Source organism: Varroa jacobsoni, unplaced genomic scaffold (assembly GCF_002532875.2).
Source record: "Varroa jacobsoni isolate VJ856 unplaced genomic scaffold, vjacob_1.0 scaffold_621, whole genome shotgun sequence".
Taxonomy (NCBI): Eukaryota; Metazoa; Arthropoda; class Arachnida; order Mesostigmata; family Varroidae; genus Varroa; species Varroa jacobsoni.
Window position 1 is genome coordinate 310,694 of NW_019213523.1, and position 25,022 is coordinate 335,715.

At 38.1% G+C, this 25,022-nt stretch overlaps 3 protein-coding genes across 7 annotated transcripts in view; 1 reads left to right on the forward strand and 2 right to left on the reverse strand.

Moving 5' to 3' along the window:
• The window catches only part of MAPk-Ak2 (MAP kinase-activated protein kinase 2), a 36,829-nt gene extending 23,671 nt beyond the window's left edge, over positions 1-13,158 (reverse strand). Inside the window, exon 1 of one of the 2 annotated variants that reach the window (XM_022835930.2) lies at positions 12,968-13,158. In XM_022835930.2, coding sequence (XP_022691665.1) covers positions 12,968-13,015 — 48 coding nt within the window. In that variant the 5' untranslated portion in view covers positions 13,016-13,158. Of the gene's footprint in view, positions 1-7,426; positions 7,580-12,967 lie in introns of those variants that run through there. The other variant, XM_022835931.2, reaches the window with a different exon arrangement.
• A 4,528-nt stretch (positions 13,159-17,686) lies between these two features.
• LOC111261999 (STING ER exit protein) lies at positions 17,687-21,341 on the reverse strand. Of its 3 annotated transcripts, none has more exons than XM_022835935.2 (7): positions 21,276-21,341; positions 20,310-20,503; positions 20,030-20,144; positions 19,316-19,415; positions 18,788-18,988; positions 18,392-18,505; positions 17,687-17,853 (listed from the first exon to the last, which is right to left on the reverse strand). In XM_022835935.2, exons 2-7 carry the CDS (start codon positions 20,425-20,427, stop codon positions 17,806-17,808), a joined length of 696 nt encoding a protein of 231 aa, XP_022691670.1. In that variant the 5' UTR covers positions 20,428-20,503; positions 21,276-21,341; the 3' UTR covers positions 17,687-17,805. The 3 variants fall into 3 exon arrangements, with proteins under 3 accessions (XP_022691670.1, XP_022691669.1, XP_022691668.1); XM_022835934.2 differs by lacking the exon at positions 21,276-21,341 and adding an exon at positions 20,944-21,106; XM_022835933.2 differs by lacking the exon at positions 21,276-21,341 and adding an exon at positions 20,848-21,105.
• On the forward strand, positions 21,293-24,351 carry LOC111262000 (ATP synthase subunit d, mitochondrial). 2 transcript variants are annotated; one of them, XM_022835936.2, is made up of 5 exons: positions 21,293-21,419; positions 22,838-22,933; positions 23,368-23,505; positions 23,678-23,804; positions 23,899-24,351. In XM_022835936.2, exons 2-5 carry the CDS (start codon positions 22,841-22,843, stop codon positions 24,075-24,077), a joined length of 537 nt encoding a protein of 178 aa, XP_022691671.1. In that variant the 5' UTR covers positions 21,293-21,419; positions 22,838-22,840; the 3' UTR covers positions 24,078-24,351. The 2 variants fall into 2 exon arrangements, with proteins under 2 accessions (XP_022691671.1, XP_022691672.1); XM_022835937.2 differs by lacking the exon at positions 21,293-21,419 and adding an exon at positions 21,426-21,483.
• Positions 24,352-25,022: the final 671 nt, after the last annotated feature.

Below are 25,022 nucleotides of genomic sequence, written 5' to 3' on the forward strand. Positions count from 1 at the left end.
AGATATATATATATCTGAGTATACCTGTACCTGGAGAGGAGTCTTTTTTTAAATAGAGATCCGGCTTAACTCTAGGGTTAGGCGTATCTTTCGGAGTTACCCATTACTTTTTCTGCTTCATGTAGACGTAGAGGCGCCATTTCTCGTTACCGATAATAATTTTATATAACCTACCATGGCGACTGCGTGTGCTGGGCGAGACCCTGGAAGTCTTTGTGTACTTCGCCCAGTCTGTGGCGCACCCAGAGTCTTAATTTCTAATACGATTACATACATTTAAGATGCCTGACAACGGTCGAATATACGCTGTCTAGCTTCTTAGCTAATTGTTGAGTTGTTTGCATTTACGGGTTTTTATTGATCTTGGATGCTTTATGGGTGCAAAATTCTGACTTTGAACTTTGCAAACTCCTTATAGCTGTCCGGTCCCTTTTGATTCCGGAAAAAGCAAAGGAGGATGAATGTTAAAGATGTACCTACCTTTTATCTGAAACCTTTATTTTCTCGACGTGAAATTCCATCGTTCGATATGAAAAGCTTAGCCGATAGCTAATGTATAGTTAGTCTTCGACCTAAGGTCTAGTGTTTTCGAGTTGTCAGTGGGAACGACGATGCCACCCGCCAGATTGCTGATTAGAATGGGGCAGTTGGAGCACCGATCGCTCAAAAACATCGTTGTGACCGTTAGTTTCGGTAGTGGCGTCAGGTAGTAACCTAGTTGATCGCCGGAATAAGCAATAGACATAAGCGGAGCCGCCAAGATTCAATGGCTACGGAATTAAACTTCCGCCGACTTTTAGACTCCGGTGATCGGACGCACCTAAGTAAAGTCGGCGTGGCTTGCGTAATCAGTAGCATAGTGGGCACAGAATCAACACGTCGATAAAGGCCGAAAACCGACGCCTAGCAAATTCCGTGAATCGAGTCTACCTTTCACCGATTCGTAGTAGACGCAGCGGTTGATAAAAGTTGATTATCGGCTAACCCATTGAGTGCTGCCTAAACACTACCAAAAACAGAGGTTTTTATTTGGCTGTTTGTTTTGTTATTAATAAATATAGATGTTTGTAGTATACAGAATGGTGTTACAAGCGTTATTCCAGTGGCGCAAGGCTTTTGTCTTCTTCTTGACAGGGTATATTTACAAACGCCATATCAAATAAGGATAGATTTCGTTCCCGAAATACTACCAAGGCATAAAACTGTTTATTTTAATTCAAAAATACTTACGCATACTATAAAAAGTTAAATTGACCTTATTAGGGACACATCACAAAGCGTAGATGTACGTAGATATAGGTGGAGACATTGCTTGTTATTAGCCATTACAATTCTGTGCAGGAATTCGTCATTAACACCGGGAAGTCACGGTGGTGGGCGATATGTTGACAAACAATGAGAAGCACTAATTTCTTCCTTCTAATCTCAGTGTATAGAATCTCCAGACTTCTGATTTCCAAGTATATAAATCTAAGATTCTTCAAAGTCATATGACTGCAATGTCAAGAATCGTTGCGTTTAATTTACTTAAGATTCAGTGCTCATCCTTCTAAGATAAAGTTCGCAAGTTATTCGACCAGTTATGGGGATGCTACATCGGCAGGTTTCTTCGCAACAGCGAACGGCCAATTTAGATAGGTTAGGTTAGGTAACGAAACCTATATACAACAAAAAGACAATAAACCTTTACAGAAGAGAGACAACTTTTGAATGCTATAAGTATATGAATGAATAAATAGAAAAAATGGTATAAGGAAATGAGTAAACAGGGGAAAGGAAACATTAAAAAACTATCTTTGTGTTACAACTTTATGTAGCGAAATCGCCATTTAGTCGAAAGCAACTTAGACAATAACAAGAAACAATTTAAAACGGATACTTTTTTGTTGCGAATTATAATAAATTCTGGATTAATAAGTTAAAGTCCTTTGTTTCATTGCAGTCGCTTTACCCAGTTTTTCTTCTGCCCTAAATGGCCCTATCCTTAAAATGGCAGTTATATTCTATAATTATGTTCACCGTCCGTAAACTGAGAAGTCTCCTGCTGAGCAACTTACATCTTGAGAAAACCATTGGCAAGCGGGGGATGGGGGCCTCAGGAATCACTGGTTCTTTTTTTGACGAAATTGTAGACTCTGTTTCCTACCAGGAGACAAGCTCAAGCTCTATGCTGACCAAATTGGCAGAAAAAGGTTCGTCAGATATTTTCTAAAACAATTGTTCGCTTTATTTCACGTATTTAATAATGTAATCGTATTATTAAAGGAGCATTTCAGCATACAGCTGATCTCCAGGCGTAGTGATGTCGAATAGTTTCCTTAGATCAGGTGACATAACTCCGCTCGATATCTTTTATGGGAGTTCCTAGAAAGCAGAGGGTACTAGGAGAATCCATGAATGGTAAACAAACTGAGGAAAGATACTTGCCGCCATTTTAGAGAGACTCAGCAGATATATGTGAGTAAATGATCAATAACTGAACCAAGCAAATAAGTGCGATGAAAAAAGCTCAGGGAACCCATTGTATTTCTGGTGTATTGTAAAATATAAAAAAAGTTTGTAATAAAGAACGATTTTGTAAACTTGTTTTTTGAAAACTTGTTGTAAAGCGTTACTTTGAAGTTGCTTTCGACCAAATGGCCGTCTTTCTGTATATATATATATATATATTTATATATATAAAAAAAACAGGTATTGCCAAGACGACACTGACATATATATATGTATATATGTCAGTGTCGTCTTGCTAATACCTGCCTTAATGCTACTGACATACTGACGAGTTTTTGTGGTCAGAGGTGTTTAATGTACAGCAACAGATGTACCACAGACAAGTTATGCCTCTTATAAATCTCTTCTTATCTCTTTTAATAGTTTCAAGGATTTTTACTACAATACGTGCCCTGTCTGCAAATTAGTACTTAAATGCTGCCTGATTAATTAAAGGACATTAACTACAAATTGTCCTTGACGGTTAACTACACTATACCTAGATGATAATTGAAATTTGCTTTATTGCGATAACGGTGCAAGATGTAAAAGAATTATGATAGTTATAAAAAAGGCTTCCAGATCCTTTCAGGTTGTTACCCAAACCATTGTAGGACGCCCTGAAGGTTCACGTGCTTCTGGCATTCTTATTTGGGTATTTCTAAAGAAAGTCACCACATTTAGGTCACAACTAGCGTTTTTAGCTGGTTCTTGAGGACCACTTTATAATAGGTTCGGCGGACATAGAATTGATTGAGATAATAGTAATGTAATTGTGACAGATCATGCAGAAAATCCTCATGTTCGCCTGTGGTAATCCAGATGAAACTCATGGGTTAGAGGATATTGGATCCTATTGCCCTATGATTTGCAGTACGACTGAACAAAGTAAAACAAAAATAAAGACTTTTTTCGAACGCAGCCTTACTCCTGACGGTATTTGGCCATTTACCTATTGTGACCTAGCTTGCGACAGCCCCAGACTTCGACTCATACTATGCCGCAGTTTTTAGGATGAAATGTACTTTATTTCCGTTACTGATTCGTCAAACTAATAAATAAAAAAATTAAAAAAAAAATAAGTGTTGGATCTGCAGTTATTCTAGAAAGAAGCATTTTTCCCCGTGGTAGATTAGTGGGTAACGCGTTTCCGTTAAGTTAAGAACCCGAATTTGAATCCGGACGTCGACACGCTTCCAGATATCAAATAAACACTTGATAGACACACTCTTTGATGAAATGTCTAATGGTAGTTCCGAATGTGAAACTCAAAACATTTAGTTCTTAAGGTAAATAATGGGTATTTTTAGATTAATTTAAATAACAGGCTCAATTTAATTAATGTCCGTGGAGAAAACAGGAAAAGTCCTGCATATCAGTCCTAGGATCAAAAAAGTGATTACTAAGGGCGTAATTTAAAAACTGTATGCAGGTCTAAAATAATATCGTCTCTGTGATAGTATTGATGAAGAAGGATTATCGCAACCTTGAAGGCGCTACATCAATATCAGCGTCCAAATTTGCAGTATGTTATTTAGCCAGCACGATACAGTCCAACTAACTTTGGAACGTCCTCCCATATCGACAATGTAAATAATTCGTGTCTTGGGCATTGTTGTTGTTGTCGGCTATCTTTTGCAATTTCTACGCGCATATTATTGGGGTCCTCCGGGCTTTAGGTTCTATCTGGTACAAAGTTAGCCGTTAAGTGAAGTTGTTCTATGCCACGCTGTATAGTACCTTAATTTGTTTTTCTATGTCCGAACATATGGCGTCCATGTCCTACGAACCCACACAAAACGCAAAGTTTTACGTGGGATTATCGTGAAGTTAAAAAAACTAACGATCAGGTTGTAATCCACCGAAAAAAAGGCCTCATATAGCAAAGTGGCAAAATAATAAGTGTCACTGGATTTCCTTGCTATGGAAACCTATAATGGCAATTTCGTACGGAAGTCTACCAAAATGAACGATTTCTTCTAATAATAATGATGATAATTTAACCCATTTACCACGACCTGCATGCACATAGTACACCCGCATATCCCTATGCATACTCATGTACACAACAGCTTTCCCTAGCCCAGAATCAAGAAAAGTTCGTATTAGTCGTGTGCATATACACACATACATACATACATACATACATATATACTTGGCCGAAATTGACGGTCGAGGCTATTACCAATTTTCACGTGGCTTCTGAAGCATCTGAAGAAGATTTCCATAAGGGAAACGAGAAGTTCCTTAATACGGTTTAGGTTTAAGAAGTTTAAAATAATCTTAATCCAAACGGCTTCTAGCCATTTTTATTACGCTTAGTTTTTTTTCGTTTTGCAAAAGAGGAAATATTCTCTGCCGGTTAATTCGTCTTCGTCTTTTTTGTTGCTGTCCTTCATGTTGTACCTTTTGGCTCTTTTAATTGTTTTGAACCCTTGCATTTTTGAGGTCCTGGGCCTGTTGTCGCTCCGAAACTAAATTCTGTCGGAATCTGTCGTGTGTAGCGTAGTTCGGCGATACTTTAACGAGTTTACGTCCAATATTGTTGTACGCTTGATTACTATAGAAAAAGTTCTTTGTAAGTTATGGCAGAAATACTTCGAAGTTGACCCACTAGTAGTTTAAAGATCGAATCGAAGCCGTACTTATGATCGATTGTGGTTATATTGAATAAGTACAGCGGCATTATTATCGATGTCCCTATGTGGTAAAAATTACCTATTGTCAATCGGATTATTCCAAAAAGCAGCAGGAACACAATAGGGACATTTTACTGGGAAAACGATGTGCTCAAGCGTTTTGATCGAGAGAAATAGATAATTTCCCTTATTAGATCCTCTTTAAAGTAGGTGAGATAATTATAATAATAAATTAAGATATAATCCGATTTTACTGAACAAAACTGGGCTCTAGCTGTACGAACAAATATTTTTTTATTACTATTGTTATTGTTTGAATATTATTTACTGAAGAACAAAATCTATGTCTACGCTTTTTAGGAGCAAACGTAACGTAAAAATGATTCTACGTTCCACGCCGTAGAATAGACCCCACATAATACCATATTGCGAAATACATTTTCGAAATTACTTTGAAATGATTAAACAATCGCGAAAACCGCTATTGATCGTTGTATTATGGCTACAGCAGCCAGGAATCGTTGGTCAACTCACATGGTAAGACATATTACATTCTGACATGTACATGATTATAATATTTAGTTGATTTGTGTGAAATTGAGAAGTAGGTTTTTTTTTTTCTAGAGTCAAAAGTATCAACTAATGAGCTTCAATAAAAAACTTTTAGGTATACTAGCGAAGGTTTTGGCCGATAACTTCAACGCACTCAGCGGTTAGCTACGGTGGTCCCACTAAAACCTCTTCCTTGTCACCGTTGCCTTTGCAACGATAGCAGTCACACTACGCTCGTTTTGTAGTCAAGCAAAGTCGTTATCTTCCTAATGCTATTAGTACTAGCGCATTGATTCGCTGGGCTGCCGCTTCCACACAGACCCAATCGGTCGTCGGTTTGTTTTAACTAGAGAAAAACTATTGGATAATCATAACGAATGTTTATGGGTATCCATCGCGCACTAACAGATCTCAATACCACTCCAATACATATCTATCGATGAATAACGTGCACTCCTAAAGCAAATGCCACATTGTGATCTCTATATATATTGGCTTATATGTGCTTGCATATACGTGCAAACATGTCAGTTTGCCAAACTTAACACTATAGAAGAATTAGTTAATAACAACTATTCGTTAAAAGAGACTCGTCGGATATCTACGGCATTCGTTGGACCATTTTTGGCCTTGTTTAGATATTGAGTTACATCTTCTTTTGCTTTCGCTGACGTCAAGACGATGGACAAGCTCGCCCGTCCCAGTCATATAGGGATCGAAAAATTGGATGTGCTACTATTATTTTCTCTAGGTAGATAGCGTCAGGCCTCCTAGCATCTCTATATTATCCCAAACGCTTACAAGCCTATCTTATCCGACTTCAGCCGTTTACTTCATTATTATGTATTTACCCATATAGCGGTGTATAACTGCAAAGGCTGCAGACCGCGCTCATCATCATCAGCCACTGGAACAATATCTTACTTCGAAAAACAGTAAGCATAATTGGGCGTATCTGTGTGTGTGTGTGTATGCATAACGGCGTAGATCTGGCTTAGTTAGTGGCTCTTCCTGAGACACGTGTTAAAAACCAAACAGTTTCTATTTCTTCTTGAGGAAAATTGACTAACTCCATAATTTTTTTTCTTAAACAAATCTGATCGATAAATGGCAAGAAAGTAATAGTGTCCTTAACATAATGCTAATAACTTAAAAAGCAAACGAAAGTACTATAGTCAGTCGGTTGAATTACATCCATCGACAAACAAATGGCTCTTTGCTTGAATCATGCGCTTGTACAGCCCACATTTGTGGTTCATAAAAATCCCATTACACACCTGGCCTAAAAACACGGCTGACACAAATAATTATATGGAGTGCACTACTGAAGGAATGGGTTTTTAATTCAGCGAAAGCTTTGACGTCCCAAAAGAAGAACAGGATCGTCTATATTCAATTTAACTTCGTTAAAAAACTTTCTACAGTCATACAGATATCCGAGCAGAATCAAAGTAACCCGCCAAAAGTAACCGACCTAAGTAATATAGTATAATAGATAAAAATTGCGATCACTCGTTGTCTATTCTCGACCGTCCTTTGTACGCGACATCTAGTCTATTCCGTGGCCAAGATAGCTGTTTACTAGTGCGTACGTTATATATAATTATACGTATATATAATTATTATATAAAATGATAAATCATATAATTAGTGCCAGTGAAAACAACCCATGACAACTAACACGACGATGCCATGAAGCGAACACAGAACTATAAGTGACCGTTGTATAAGATAAGAGCACTCACTTATTATTATACAGGAGAAAAATGGTTGTATCCGCGAAACACCGCAACGCGTTATTACACAACGAATAGTTTGTATATGTCCACAACGAACCTTCTTAACACTACTCAAGTCAACTTGCAATACTAGGGAACTACTTACTATCGACCATTCTTTCTCAACTATAATCGAACACTTATTGGCGATACTTAACGCACACTCGTTACATTCGTCCCCAAGAACGATCTCTGAAACGGTAATCCATCTAACGTATATATACAATAGTTAATAATGTTTCAACTGTGATGACGCATAGACTCCTGTAGAACAATCACATCTGCACCTAGTTCATAAAATAGTCATTGGTTATTAAAAACATCTTCTGCTAGCCGTATAAACGCCTGCACAGATACAGCAGAAGTTTGCGTTGGTCAAAACCTATTTCTGTACGATGGCCGCAACAAACGCGTGTTATGTACCACATCCGTCTCCCTTTTCTGGTCAGAGATAGTTTTGCATCCAGACGGGCAGCTGAGGCTAGAACAAGCGTTGACGGTAAAACCCCTCTGCTCGTTTACGGGCAGATAAACAAACACACACACACACGGTACGATATGATTACCACAACAAGTTACACCATCAGCAATGATTGCAGACTTTCTTTGGCTTCTGTGTCTTTCAGCGCTGGGGCCGTCGCAGCCCTTGCACTTCGGTATTGGTCACAGGCACGATCGCAGGGGATCGGCGATAGCAACAGGAGCCATGGGTAACCAACAATGCTACTATAAAATAAATAGTCGATACAAATATGCAGTGATGAATGATATTCCGTTCGCACAGGCTGACGCCGTGTTGTCATTAACAACTAGTGCCGCTGCTTCATGCTGCTGGTGATAATGATGATGATCCCTAGGAAAACTAAGCGCAAGAAGGTAGAGGAAAGAACAGGCAGTAGCGGCAGGCAGGAAAAAGAAGAATACTGCTGACGGTTATGGCAGTATTTTAACGGATCCGCCTCGAACGTTTCTGGCTATCGAATTGGTCGCTCGAGAATTGCACTGTCAATAGACATAACGTTTTGCCTGATACTACATATGGATATTTCTGCTAGTGCGATTTTTCCTGCTGGACGCTAAGAAAGCAAGCCTGCTTATATCGAACCGGTCGACAGGCTTTCGGGCAGGTTTCGCTGGGTCGTCTGAAAGACAACTTGGCGAGAGGCAGGTAAGACAGAGTAAAAGATATTTCTGGGTGTCTATGGAGGCTCAATGGTGATGGGGATGACCAGTAGCCTTAGCAGCAATAATAGTAGCGATGGTAGCGACCCTAACGACGGCGCTGCTTGCGCCAATGGGCAGCGGGCAGACGGTGATTGGCTTTGCTGCTAGCACAGATTCATCCTGCTCTGCGCCGTCCTGTGCTATACCGTTCGATTTTCTATGCTCCCCGCGCTGGGTCGCGATGTGCGCCGTGCGTTCCGCACATAACAGCAATAGCACTAACTATTGCTTACTCTATACCAGATATTGAGGAGGTGCTGGGCAAAGTGGTGGATACTAGAGAAGGTCGAGCAGTTCAAAAGACAGCGCAATCAAATACGAATCCTCAAATCGCTGTAGGGATCGCCATAAGTCTCATATGCTTAAGAAGCGCAGTGCGCTCATAACAGTACAAATGGCGGCACTCAGGCTAATCGCAATCGAATCAGCGCTATAGAAACATAGTTCTGGGCAACTCTTTGCGAAATATAGATACAACAGACGATAGGTCGTCTAAATAGTAACCGCTGTAGCAAAACCAGCGGCTGGTTTGCTTGCTTGATGACGCGCAGGAGTGGTAAACTGCGTTCATCCACAACGCCAGCGCAGGCATTCTTCATAGGGCCATTAGAATCGTCCACTCACTCACTACTAATTAATCAGTTCCTTTACGCTTACTCCTTTTGCCTGTGCTATTCTGTGGATAGCCGTTCAGCCAACGCTCACGTTCGGCGCCGTCGTTCGCGTGTCCGTCTGTATGTCTGTTGGTTCGGTGATTGGCGATGCCAGTAGCAGTCGCAGTGGCGATAGAAGCTTAGTGACAATGCGAGACTCATTGTTGAGGCGGCGACGAACCGTCGCTCTTGTGAGGGGGACAACTAAATAGAAGGGAGGCTCTATATGGCGGTGGCCTCCGGGAAGAGGGAATATGATGCTACAATACGGCACAATAAAGTGGAACATCCACTTATAGCGCTTGGACAACTCACCCTTTGCCCGTGTTGGCTTTACTAACATATGTCACGATATGATTAAAACACATTTCTTATCATAACTGAGATAAAGCTGTTTCCTTTGAAATTGTAACTTCTCATAGGACCAACAGCTCGGTTCTCTTTTAGCTTCCGGTGGCGCATAATTCGCATCAAAGGGTACGGAATTGTCTAAACAGGAAAAAGTCAAGTAAAGTGAACAGATCTATATTTAAACAACTAAGGTATATTCCACAAAAAAAAATCTAATATTTTAAGACGTTTGGCGGCGACGCACTGGCGAACACCAGTGAACGAGCGCGAAACACTATCGGATTTACTTTTTTTACCTTTATACCTTCAGCCATTGTTGGATATAACAATCTTTAGCCAGCACCAAAGTAGTATCTGTATTGCCCAGTAAGTTCCTCATACATAGTTGAAGTAGAATAAATAATTATCTTAAACACAGATATTGACGTGTATGTTGCAATGAGATCGTGGATCTTGCTTATAACCTTACCTGGGCAATAACAATTACCACGACCCCTACGTTCGTATCTGTGGGGAGCCGTATGGCTGAGTGCGTGTATGTGTAGATATTCATATCCACAAAAATCCACATATGTATGTCTCATATTTAACTATATCACGGAGAAAGGGTGATCACAATGACCTGATCAGCTGGATAAAACAGTATACTCTTAGTGAATCCGGATCCACCAAACCCTTTGACTTATGTCTAAGTTCCTGACTTAGCGTGACGTGTTCTGCCAAACTAATGGCACAACTCACAATTTCGACGACATGAATATGGCAAGCATAGAATCTTTATTAATAGTTGCAAGCGGCTAAAATGCCTGGGAAGTGGACGACTATCGCGTGAGGTCTATTGATCCATGTATTTTTTTTGGTAAATGCTTATGGAGTAAATAATTCCGGGTGCAGTTCCACAGAGTTCAGGAATGTTGCCTATTCACTAGAGGAAGCCAATCGCGTTGCACCTCAATGGCGAAGTGAACCATAGCGACTCAAGCTTGTATCCATCGGTACAAATTCCATTCCAGTCCGCACGATTCGGCCATGATCTGTTTACATAACGTGGGACGACTGAATTTACCCTGGGACAAAGAAGCATTTCGCTTGCTATATCGATGAAAAGGCTCATAGATATTGTAGTGGGCTACCCATGCGTTCACTGGACGTTACATGGCGTGTAGCGGATCACAGAGTTAACATGGTTATTTAACATTTCACTGTAAATAAGATCTCACTGCATGCAACCGTCTATAGCAACAAACACGTTCCGGATATTTGTATTGTAATGCTAAAAGTGAATAGGGCACCCTTATCTTAGCAGAGTATGAATTGCTGAGTGAATGTCTAACCTGTTAGATTTACGTGTTCTAAATGACTCTCTTCTATGGAGCGAACACAGATAAAAGGACATATCTGCCGTAGTGGATACGTCAGGTCTCATATGTTCAAAATCACGCATAGATACCCTTTTTGTCATAATGGAAGCCACCCAGTGCCTGAAGCCATTCTTAGCATCAAAATCAGATTTAAAAACTCAAAACATCCACTCAGGCCTTCGACGTAGGCTAATCTAAATGACACAGTGGTTTATTCGGGATTTCAGGTTGTAAGACCTGGTACAAGGAGGCACCAAAAAATGCTTACAGAGTGGAGCATTCCTTCCTGTAGTAGTAACTTCCATCCGTGATACCCTTCATAACACTTTTGGCGCCCACAGCCAAAAGAATGCCACATATTGGTTTTATCTGATCTAACAAGTTGCTTAAATAACAATAATTGATTAGAAAATGTGAAAAGATCAAATAGTCAATAAATATTTTGTGTTCTCACAATCTGCTTGTTCGAGTATTTTCCTAAAAATACACTTGAATTTTAAAGTTTTTTTCACAGTCTCATCAGCGACAAAGTTGTTTATTTTAAAACTTCGGGTTAATGCCTGGTAAAATCACAGATATTCACTTTTGGTTGAAGGTCGAAAAACGCTATTTCTAATGGCCGTTAATAGCCTTCCAACTCAAAGCCTCTTTCTTCTATAATATCACACACTTTTTAAAGGCATTATGTAATTGACTTCTTTTTCTAGTTAGGCATACTTTCGATAAGGACTTAGATTCCAGGCCTGTTCAAGCGCATCTACATCCAAGGTGGTTCAACTGAAATACAGCTCTTGATTTTGTTAACGGAATGCATATACATTCATATTAGGCCGTGCCATAAGTTCGCTCCAGAACCGTAGCTAATTTCAATAAAAAACAATTTTCACCTAAAAGACAGTTTCAGTCAATGAATATTGGCCGCTGTCAGCTTTTCTATTCCATTCTTCCAGTATTCATTGTCACTATTTGTGGTAAATTGATCATTTTTTGAAGGCTTGTTAAGATACAACATCGTTCCAATCAAGGAAGTTCTGCAAGTGTCGGAAAAAATCGAAATTGAGATTGGTAAGGTCGGCATTAAGCAGCATAACCCATGTAAATCCGTGCAACTTTTGCAGGTCACTGAGATGTGTCAGAGTTGACGTTGTCATCATGATAAAACATGACTCGCTCCCTACTTACCATTGCTGTACGCATTTCTTCGATATTTTAACGTAAGTCATTAAGCTGTGCGTGATACTAAATCGAGCTAACACATTGGTTACTTGAGAAGCTCGTGAAAAAGTAATTTTCGTTAATTCCACTTGTTCCACAAAGAACAGTTTCTTTGTTCGTTGTTTACCTCCGGCTTTAGCTTTCGCTTTTTAAAAAACACTTTCACGTTTTGACCACAATCTGCCCGAACTGGCGGTATTGTAATTTATTCACTTCAAATTGCCCATCGTTAACTTTGCACAAAAAGAGTTTGGGTCGCATTTAGCTTTTTCCAGACCCAGAACTTCAAACCCGACTCTAACTATAATTTTGATATCTCCACATTTGAAGTGTTGTACCACTTAAGCTAAATAAAAAACCTGATCGAACATGGAACCTTTAATGTCTAGGATAAAAATGATCCTCAAGGTATTTACAGTAATGCATATTTCTCGATAACGCACAGCTAAAACGCCCTAGACACTAGGTTTTGTTATAGGCTACTAGCTTGTACGGTTTTGTTAAATTATCTTGCTAAATACGGTTGTCATGCTCAATGCTTTCAAAATCACTGAAGATTGTAGGCAATCTTCATGCAAACGGTTTCATGCAAAAAGTACCAGTTCTTTTACATCAAGTTGCCATAAACGATTTTTTTCATCGCTGACTGTATAGTAATCTGCCAGAAATCTCCGAACAGTAACTTTGTACGGTGCATAACTCACCTCTTTCGGCTGTAGGAACCATGAATCCACAAGTTTTATCCAAGACATCGGGCTTGCTACTGTCTCCTTTTTTCAGTCGGCTATATTGATGGGAATGACTAATCTGTGTTTATGTAGCACTACTCTAATAATCATCACTGAACTCCTGTCGCATCACTTCGTCTACGATTCAACATTATTTTCGTCTCACTGTATGCACGGAACTGACCCACGGATAATCCAAAATTTCATTAATGTATTACGAGCAACACTTCCCAACTCCGACCATAGCTTCACATAGGGCACTATGTCACATTTCGATGGTATCACCTGCTTCGTCACTATGTGCCGTGTGGGTATCCACCACATGTTTGAAATCCTCATACAAACGCTTGTACTGCTTGAAGGCACCTCTACAGTGAGTGAGGCATCGAAGCCAGTAATTGTGTTCATATGCCTAGTGAGTGCTTCCGATCTAACCATTGTAATCAAATCACCAAAATTGTCTGACACAGTGTACAGCATCAGCCTCTCATTATAAAAGAATTAATCAATGCGCTTCTTACGCAGTCGGCTTTTTCCTTTAGAAGATTTATGTATCTTGCTGGCACTGCAAATTGTACACCGAAACTCGACGGCCAACAACGACTGGATCGCTCCGCAGACTTCTTAATCAGATTCTACCTATCAAATAAGTATAAACGCTGGTGACAAATGAAAACCTATCATAACTTGTCGGCGCTGGTTGCTAATTGTGACTTTCCATTGTACGATCATCTATACTACCGGTTTCATCATGTGGTAGCGCAGCGTCATGTGCTGTTACATCTGCTACACTGAAATCCCACACTGCCCGTTTCACCGTGAGCGGTTCACTTAGCACCGTAAGAGTACGGCACCAACAACATGAAGGCAACTACATCAGGAACCGTCCAACGTACGAACATATTACGTTGTATTTCAAACTAACTTAGCTCAGACTGTACTGGTCTTATCTAACTGCCTAATTGTTTCCAAAGACAGACAAGAAAATTCTGTTACAGAAAGACCGCTACCTAAAGCCATTGTTCAGATTCTGCATGAAGCAACTGGCTCAAGCCAACTATAGAAAACTTGTCGAATTCGAATCGGCCACGTTTCTATTTCCGTGGCAGAAATCGCCTAAAATCATTCAGTTAACTAAACCACACGGACAGGTCCTAATTGCTTTCATGTTGACTCAAATGATCATCATCGTCTCTACGTTACCGATAAATGAAGAACTATTGTTTACTTGCAATATATTGACCATCCCGTACTGCCGAGTAATAAAAATCAGATCAGTTAGCAATGGTTTCCGGTCACAACGTAACGTAGAAAAACAGGTGTGTTAAACTAACAGTAAAAAACAATACACAGGCGCCAGTTATAAGACGCCAATGGATCTCACTTCTGCATCTGTGTCTCTCTCTCTCTCTCTCTCTCTCAGAATCGATTATAAATTTAATCATATAATATTGAGTCAAGTAATTCAATCTAACACCTGAACGCTTTATACTGGTAGATTTTTTATTTGAATATCATTGAAAAAGTAAATGCCCTTCAGTTAATTGAACGTGGGAAAAGATTTCAAATCCGTTTTTAAAATTAACAACTTGGGTCTCTAGTAGCCAAAGTGATTGTGATTTCTAGAAATCGACAATGTTGGTCAGATGAATAGTCGCAGCAGTTATTCCTTAATCTAGCAAGCGCGAAATAAGAAGTGTTTGTCGGAAACTCAACAGTTCTAAGTCGGCCTTTCCATCCGGCTTGTTGTGTTTGCCTCTGCCCCTTTTTACTCAGTAATCGTGGCTACGGCGGTGGGCTGCAGCATAAAAACTTGGACAAACATGAAGGTTAAATCCTAACAGTAACCTCCTCTAAAACAAACAGATTTTACCTTAGCGGGGAAATCGACGGAGTGAACGGGTCGGAGACCAATCCAGCAGCTCGACAGACTTAAAATGCAATTATTCTACGGCCAAGCAGTAGATCTGCTGATATGGGTCAGATTGAACTTAGTCCTTTAGTGATGTCAACATTTCCCATGTCCATTCACTTTATCAGCTAGATTCTGGTCACTCAGAGTATACGTTTATATGTCGACTTGCACTAGTGATGAATTGTCTAGTCCCGTTTTCAAATAAAGGCTGAAGCGAACAGAAACTTCAGCCGCCTTGTAGCATTTATAACTCCCACACATCGATTCCAACAATGCGCGATTCAAAATCAAATGCTTCTTTAAGTAGCTATCGATTAGCCCTACGGGAAAGCTGACTTTAAGTCTCGTGAGTAACAGGAATGTTAGATGGAAAGAAACGTTATATCTAGTAGTCTCTGAGGATACAACAGTATTTGCTCGAGATGTTCCATACCCTCGATTATCGAGCAGTCTCACTGATTTAATGCTATATGGAGCTGTAATTTGTACGTACTAGTTAAACTAGTATAACAAAGATACTTTATATAGATATATAAGAGAGAAACAAAGAAAAGATGTTTAGCAAATGATTCGATCTCTATACGTATAACGAATAACACCTATGTTTTAGACAAGGCAACAAACAACTATGTGCCGACCCAGCAAATTACACACTTCGCTATATATATGTTAATTATTAAATCGTATCAGTAGTTGAAAAGCATGCCAACCTGTTGGTGTATGCAAATTTAAATACGCATCGATTCATGGCACACAATTAACATACAAAATATGTTATAGGCTATAAAATAGCCTCTTATTGCTTAAATGAAGTAGCATATATATATATATATATATATATATATATATATATATATATATATATTTGTACCAGTCACAGGATTAAATTTGCTACCTTTTTGTCTCCTCTAATGCATTACAACACTTCAGCTAAGTTAAGCCGGACATTCATTTCGCCAGTGCACTTTGTATACATCGCCTCAGCCGGTGCTGACAATTCGGTAAAGGTCGAACAGATTAACCGTATGAAAACATTTCTTTGATTTCTTATCAATTCAGAATATAAAGAGTAGAAGCTGAGAGTCCTACTATTCCTAGTATTCTACTTCAAGCTCTGTCCTAGCGATATGTCCTGTCAGCAAAGCAGCACTCCGTTGATAAAACAGGGATATTCCGTGTGACTCACGGCTACGCCAAGGAAAAAGCTCTATTGAAAATATAGGTTTCTGAAGTCGTTAAACACGATTTGTGACGCCATATTTCAAATCAGTTTATAGAAAATAAAACGAACCAGTGTCCCAAAGAGGTATACCTATTAGGTCTTTTTTTGGTATCAAACAGTCTAGACATTAAAAAAGTTTAGAGGATTGTTAGTCACTGTTGGACACCCATTTCTAATTAATTACTTTATTATGAATAAAGTGGTAACTGGTGTTTTTCCTTTTCGTGTAAATATTAAATTGAACAGTTCAGTAGTTGTAGACCTTACGAAGTAAATTTGCGCACGATTACAAAATACAACATTCGGTTAAAAATTTCTTATTAAAGCCAAACATTTTTTGAATTGTACATAATTATTATTAGTATAATATACAAATAATAATTATTATTAATATTAGCTGTATAATTTCTATACGTAGCTGACAAATGTGTAAATAAATTATGATAATCAAATCCGTCGAAGAGTTTGGCTAGAATGATGAAATGAGGTCGTGATCAAAAATATAAGGATATTATTAATAGAAACGGGATCTCGCAGGTGTTTTACTATTGAGCAAATAAAGAAAAACATTTTTATTACCGGCTGTAGCGATTTCACTTTTTATTTGCAGCTCGGCTTTGTTTAACAACAGCACTTTATGACGAACAACCTTTGTCAAGGAAATTTACTGGTTTAGCAGTTTATTTTATACCTAAAGATATTAAACTACATTTTGGAAATCAGTGATACACGTATGATACGACTTGCTATCACAGTAGCGGCTAACAGCGATTAGGTCATTGATATGCCCTTGTTTAAAGTGTCGACGCCGCCTGGAAGGCACAGGTGCTGCAGTTCGTAGCATGTAATGCCGCGTAATGGTTTTGGGACTCTTTGTAAAAATGTTTAGGTTGAAGACGTGGCAAGGCGCACGGTTCCTGTCGCGCTAGAATGGACCATTAATCATTTGAAGCACCAGTGTTCTTAGCGATAGTACTGGACCGAAACTCGAAGCACTTATTTGTTTATTTCATCATAGCGGCTAATCTGCGTATCTGAACACCTTAGATTTTGGACATGTTAGTAAGGCTGTTTCGTCATACGTTTTATCATCTAGAGGAGCCGAGCGATTTACTATCTTTACTATCAACAGTAAAATACTCTGGATGTTGCTACGGGCACAGACTAGATCTAGATAGGCATTTAACCCACAGGTCAATTTTATCATCAAGCAAATTGGAGCTATGTTTATATTGCTTTGCTCTGACCTTTTGCAGCACGAAGTGGGGAAGGCCAACGTCCAATTTCAAACTCAGACCTTTACGCGTTCTCAAAGTACGTTACCTCAAGGACAACATCTAACTTTGGGGGAATTGTTTTACTATTAATTTCAAATAAGCAAGGCTGCATTAGCCATCTAGCGATAACGATGTATCAATCTTAAGTTGAAATTTAACAGTAGGGAAACGATATGGTAACGTTCCTTATTGTTAGATAAATCTCATGAACTGCTACTTGTTCAATTTTTGTTTCTTTTGACGACTAAACTAGCTCTAACTAACACGCAACGACCAGAGGGTCACAAGACACACTCAATAACACATTTTTATTTACAGGTATATATGCAGAATATATAGAATTGATGATATTTTCAGTCGAGCTGCCATATCCGACATTCAAAACAGTTCATGTTTTAATTCAAAGATTAAGTAACGTTCCACGTGGCTTCTTTTTCTCAACAGTCTCCTAGAATCCAAAAACGATTTAATTAATTGATTAAAAGACTACTATTTAAATAATTTAAAATACTTACTATGCCTTTATTTTACAAATGCTACTCTGGCTTGATTTGAAATAAATGAAGGCTGTATTATGCTTCCCAGTCAAAAGTATTTCCATTTTTTAAACTAGTTAAATAAATTTTCAATTGTCTTTTAGACAAACAACGGTTTCACCCTGCAACCGGAATTCGGCAAGGGTGTAGGTGCGGTATATTTTCTCGTAAAGCGTATTAGTTTTATTGAGAGAGCCAAAGTTTATCATTTGAAAGCTTTCTCGGGACACCTTTAATTTACAAATGGAACATCAATAAATTTTAGGAAAACAACTGTGACTAATTGAGCCAATTAAAGGGCGTAATCTTACTACTTACCGGTCGAAATAGACTGACTTGGAATCAAAAGTTTCCCGAAGAGGAAGATATTTTACAATGTAACTAAATTTACTAAATGTTTTTTTCACTAAACAGGTAAGAAATAAATACAGCGATAAGTAGAGCACCTACCGAGAAGTTGTCTTCCTCGCCTTTCCTTTTCGCTGCCAGTCCAGGCACAGCTTTACGTTGCAATTGCTTCTCGATAATACGCGCATTGGAAGCATATGAATCAGCCACCTCGCGCTACAAAAGTAATTAACTAAATTAATGTACATATTTTCTACAGTTCTGAAGATCCATTGATTTCGGGCTACGACCCAACGCTGCATTATTTCACTTTCTTATTTTAGGCGTCCGTCACAATTATATAATATTAAAGGCTTATGATGTTTTAAAAGAATTTTTTTTTTATGAATCTAGGTAACAGATATTGTCTAAGCGGTAATTGTTTTTGCCGTCGATGACAAGGATATAATAGCGATAATTCAAACATGTCAGCTTTGTAAGACTATGCTAAGTCTGTACCTCTTCGATTTCATCTTCTTCGTCTTCGATCGTTGAAACAGTGACCGAACTAAACTTTCCCATGTGTTTCGTATGCTTTGTCACGAGTACCTTATCCTCAGCGCCTTCGTTTTCTTCTTTCGCGCCTAACGCCGCTTGATTTGATGCCACTGTTGTTGCTGAGACAGCTGCTACCGCATTTGCCGTTCGAGTCAGAACACCCTGACAACATTCGTAGAAATTGCATTGGCATAAAAAAGCAATATCTTTCATTATTAATACTATTATTATTATTATTATAGAGTTAAGAACTTGTAATAACAACATGTCATTAGCCGACACGCAGGCTCTGACGCAATGGCGACGACTATACATATATCTTCTATTGAGAATGTAGTAGAACAAGTAACCAATCGATGCGGCAGTACGATGAAGTTTTGGCACTAACTGGACTTGCTCCTAAGCTACTTCGTGGAGGGTGTCACTTAGAATCGAACTACTAATCGAGCTTACGAAAAACTTGAATCATTGAAGTTGAATTAGTTTCACCTTGAATATAAATACGTTCGAAGAACCCTTGTGTGAATACAGAAGTGGCAGCGAACACTTCGCACATCGCCGACGGAACTGAACCTCGATTCCTTCGGCCCTGTTATTGCAAGGAGACACGCGTACCAGAATAGTTAGTAAGACTCGTTTTGTATTATCATACAAGTAAGCATCCCAGTACCAACCTATTTCCAATATGAGCCTTCATAAGCACTAATTGCTTTTATTAAATAAGCACTTTTATCTACATATATACGTGGCCATATAATACTATTTGAAGCTAAATACTATTAGCAGGGTAAAAAGAGTTCAGCTTAAAAGCATAATTTACAGAACGGAGTATAACAAAAAATAATAGGATACATTCATTGCATTCGGCACAATTTAATGAAGCTGTAAAGATGTGATATTTAAGAAATAACCAGGTTATTTCTAATTTATCGAGTGTTAATTATTGATCAAGTTTTAATCACATTTTGATTTTGCAACTTGCAATACTAGTATTTAACAGAACTGGTGAGACATTCGATCGCTGAACAAATCCTGCTCCTTTTGAAGAAATCCAGGTTCGATTTACAATATTATACCTGAATACATGTTTACTAGCATCTTGAATAAATTCCAATAACAACTTCCGACGTGCGCGTACATAATGTAAGATGAAGGAAACCCAATAATCAAAATAATTTAAATAACTCGTAAGAAATTCACTACCATTTAAGGTACACTGTTTCATCGGGAACACAGTTAAGCTTGTGTGCGTGTTTCGAGGCATCAATGATTCGCGCTCCGTCTCGAGGCCGTAGAGGAAGTTTTTCCAGCGCGCAATCTAGGCAACGAATTCATAATGGATATTGGCGTTAGATATTTACATTGTTGTTGATTATTTTTCCGTTCATACTTTTTATTATTACCTAATCGTTGCAAAATTAAAGCGAGGGAAATCCTCAAATTGTAAATGTTTAAGTAGTTAGAGTTAACGGTACTTACTAACCAAGAATCAATGCGATTGCCCCGCAGTGACAATAGAAAACATTAAGCGGCTTCTCCACCACCTCTTCCTGATCACGGGAATCTGTCACCACAATAGAACGGGAGACCACTTTCGGCATTTTGGTAATTGGAACGATCAAGTACTTCTATGCCACAACTCCGAAGTGTGCCAGTATTACAAGCAAGACCAAAAGCCTGAAAATAATAAAAAAAAATCGAGTAACATTCTTTTCTATTTAATAACGCAAGCTTTGTAGTAAATGTCATTAACGTTACTGGAAATCGAATGAAACACGTAATTGAATATGAATGTGCGTGAGTTGCAGTGGCACATATTTATCTCCCCGTATAATAAGTTATTTCACACTCATATTTATTCAGAGAGTTTTAACAGAGTATACGTTGCTGGTTTAATAATTTAAATAATTTCACACGAGCAACACTTGACTAAATTTCTTTGACAAAAAATTTTGAAAAAGAATGACCTATTTGACTAAAGAAATATAAATATATAAATCGCATGGAAATGAACGATTTACTCGAACTGTAGCTTTGGCGTAGGCTTGTTGCCTATAACAATTGCGTCCATAATAAGCCTGATTGCATTGAGCAACTTCGGTAACCAGCACACTGACCAGGATAAAACATGTTAAGAGATTCACACAATAACGGGCAAAAACTTTGCAAATGATATATTCCTCTCCACAACAATACGTCCGACAAAATCAGGAACACATTTTTTAAGCGTTGTTTCATATACATATGAAGAATGAGGGCAAGCCGCATCTGCTTGTTGACATCAGGACTGTTAGAAGCTATCTCAGAACAACAGGCCACAAACACTTCGTATACATTCGAACTCTCTTTTGAGAGTATCATTACCTCTAGAATACTGAATAGTATTTTTGTATTAGGCTCAATAAATATATGTTAAGTATATTTGGCAACTTCTGTAGATAAATCTAACCTAACAATAAAGACCCGGCTTTACTGATTTCTGGGTCGCGTACGTTGATGTCTACCTTAAAGGCTGTCTGTCTGTGTATCTGGTAGAATCCGACGCAGCGTGAAACCCTTGGAACATAAGTTCACCTTGCTCGTCCACAGTTAAGTGAGTGACTTTGACTTTTACATAATGTTTTCAAGATTAGATGAGTAGATGGCATCTATAACAGGTTCATCTCATAGACGTAATCATATAAGCTGTGTCTAAAGGAGATTAGAGAACGTTCATTATGAAAAACATGCATTAATAGCGCTTCTAGCAAGTGGGCGCTAAGAGAAAAGGCAACATTCTTTCTGCCTACTTTTTTCATATAATACTCTGATATGTACTAAAATTTAAACCATCTGTGGCCTGTATGTTAGCAAGTTAATACTAATTTAGGTTGAGTTCCATGGATTTTTATAATAATGGCATAACATAGCACACTATAACTAGAATTGTGGCAAGTTGGCTATTAATAATAACACCTAATTTTTAGAAGTGAAATAGAAGTGATGATAATGCTAATAATATTATAATTAATAATAATGCCATTGTCAAGATCTAGAGTTCGGTATTCGTATGATCTAGATCAATTATCAACCAGGTATTCATTTATCCCAAAGTTTATAATGCATCTAGGTTATTTATAGATTGATCAGTTCTAACGGGCCGATTTGATAAGGCGCAGTAGAAGTCGCACTTATGGAAATGCTGATTTTACCCTGGACCAGTTAGTTTCATGATCGATTTGTATGTAATGTCCACTGGAATATTATATATTATGGCCTGTTTTTCGTAACCATCTGGATTTCACCCACAGATTGTCGCTCACTACCAACGACCAGTTCAAGGTTTTTTTTTAAACCTTTGACACTGTGATCACACTATCCTGTAAAGCTGTATACAAAATTTGTGCAATTAGCATGCAGTTGAGAAATATAAATGACGCCTTTAAGTTTTTTACTACAAATCAGTGAAAATTATCATGCCCAAAAATATTGACATGCGGTGTAGAGTATGAATTTGTATGCCGTACACCCCAAAGACAACTGTAACCGTTTTGCCAACGTTTCACCTTTAGTCAAATGCAACATTATATGAGTGCAACGTGTTCTTCTCCTTCTCCTTCTTCCTCTTTTTGTTTTTGTTACTATTATTACTAACTATTTACCTGGCTTGCTATTTTAATGATATGTTTATTTATATAATATATGAATGTACGTTTCATGCTGAAGGTACTACTCGGCTTGAACACAAAGGCCAGTTAAAACATCCCTGGGCTTAGTAGACATGTCGGTAATGTGAGAAAATGAAAATAATGGCAGCGAAATAAACTTAGTATCCAAAGCTTACTAAGGTGTTATGTAATAGTGTTCTCTTATCCTGTAGAAATGTGACCATCGGTCTAAATGAGCGTGAATGTTTGTTTTTTTATTCAGCTACATAAACACCTTCACAGTAACCGTTATTTTCAATTATATCACTCACAGTTTGTCTCACGCATATCTATTTTAAATCCTTATTTCCGTTTCATTATAAAGAAAATGGCTCGTCGCATCGCAAAGAGCGCCATTGACTGGGGCAAATTCTTGGAGTACATTCCTAAAGACGAGCTTGCGAACTTCCAGACGTTTAAGGTGAGACATGTGCACGTTGTGTGTATGATCTTTTGTTTTCAAATAATCATATCATATACGAGTTCTTTTAGGACGATTTACTCAATTGAAAATAGAATTAAGTTTAATACTAGGTTGTTTTATGTGATACATCTTTTTTTAACTTGCGACTTAATCTAGAGAAATGCTATTGTTGTGACCGTCCTAAGTTGTCGGTGTTAAAAATATTATAGTAACTGATAGAACTAATTTTACTGTTAGCTTAATGTTGTGTTGGTATTTTTAATTTTTTTTTTTATAACTATTCGCAAGCACATTGTACGATGGTGACCAAAATCGATAATTATCAAGATTATATCTCTGAGATCAATAATTATTATACAGAAGCGGATGATCGTAACTACTAATGTGACGTTGCTCATATGTATCCTAAAACGTTCAATAATGTTCCGAAGGCCAAAAGCGAAACCTACCTGCGTAACATGTACGCTCTTCCGGAGAATCTTCCCCAAATTGACTTTTCGGTCTATCGGAAACGTCTACCCAATACTGCGCTGGTCGACGAGTTTGAGCAGAAGTACAAAGCGCTAAAGGTGAGCGGTGTGTAAATAGTTGTGGTACTGTCGGCTCACGAGATAGTGAGCACTACATATATTTTATACAAGCATTATATGTTTCGTTCTGCTTAGCCACTGTAAGGTTTCTCAAGTTAACACATATGGGCTATTCGTCATTAATTCTTAGTACCGTATGGCTTTTCATCAGATCCCTTACCCGACTGATGCAGAGAGTATACAGCAGATCGAAGCTGAAACGAAACGCGCAAATGAACAGGCAAAGCAGGACATCGCAGAGTCGAAGCTTAGGATCCAATCCCATCAGGAGCGCATTGGTGAGTCCTATATGATGATAAGGGTTTAGAGTTCTTGATTTATATAATTTTAAATAGAAACTAATACACTGTGAATTTTTATGTGCGATTGTAGCCGTAATGAAGAAAATGATTCCTTTGGAGCACATGACCATGGAGGACTATTGGTTGGCTTACCCAGAAAGGGGATTTAGACCTGACAAGCCTACATTCTGGCCGCACACAGAAAAGTTCCAGGAGGAGGTTGCTGAGGGTCTAGAAGAACTCAAAGCTAAATTGACTAAGAAGCATTAATGAGCGTACTAAGAAACTTTATATGATATACAGACTGCGATACCGACTGTACGGGCGGGAACGCACAAACGATTGAGCATTAGTCAGTTTGAGCCGTGAAATTGTTTTAGCCTATCAGGATAAGCATAATGAGGTAACAACCTAAAGAAAACGATGAAAACGAATTAAAACCGTGTGAAAGATTTTATCGCTCTAATAAAATGATAACTGTAATACCAACGAACATATTCGATATAAGTAAGGAAAATAAAGTACAGTTATAGAAATCATAAAACGTCTTTGTTTTATTAGATCGTTAGTAGAATATTACGTCCAAATATCTCGTTATTTTAATTTTCACTTGAACTATCAAGTCAATCATTTTAACCCTTAATGCTGTTCCTAACGATATTAGGTTTCATTAACATTAGACCTAAATGGTATCTTACAATATGTACACGTAAATATAACGTAAAATAAATATGATCGCTTCACCGCTTTGACCTCTTTTTGTTCTTGCTTTTATATTATATTATATTAGTTATTATTATAATAGCTATATTATATAGATTATATTATTATTATCATAACTCACCAAGAGTTTCGAGTACGCTATCACCATATCTGATTTTTAACATCTAGGTAAGTTAAACATTGTAGTACAAACTGAATAGTAATATGGGGGTACATATGTATGCTAGTGCACTTCGATACTACGCTGCATGCTTCCAGCAGGAGAAATTGAGAGAATTACCAATGTCGTTGTCCTACCTCCGCAAACGCTTTGTGCTTACTTAAACCAAAACCATTTGTGGAAAAACGTATGTAATGTTTTGCTTTTAAGACCCATTATGTATTTCAGGGCACATGTTCCTATTTTGATTTAGCTAACGACAATTTTGAATTAAGGAGGTAAAGCATGATTTTTAAGAACTTTTCTTCATCTTGTGCTTTTGAAGATTGCAT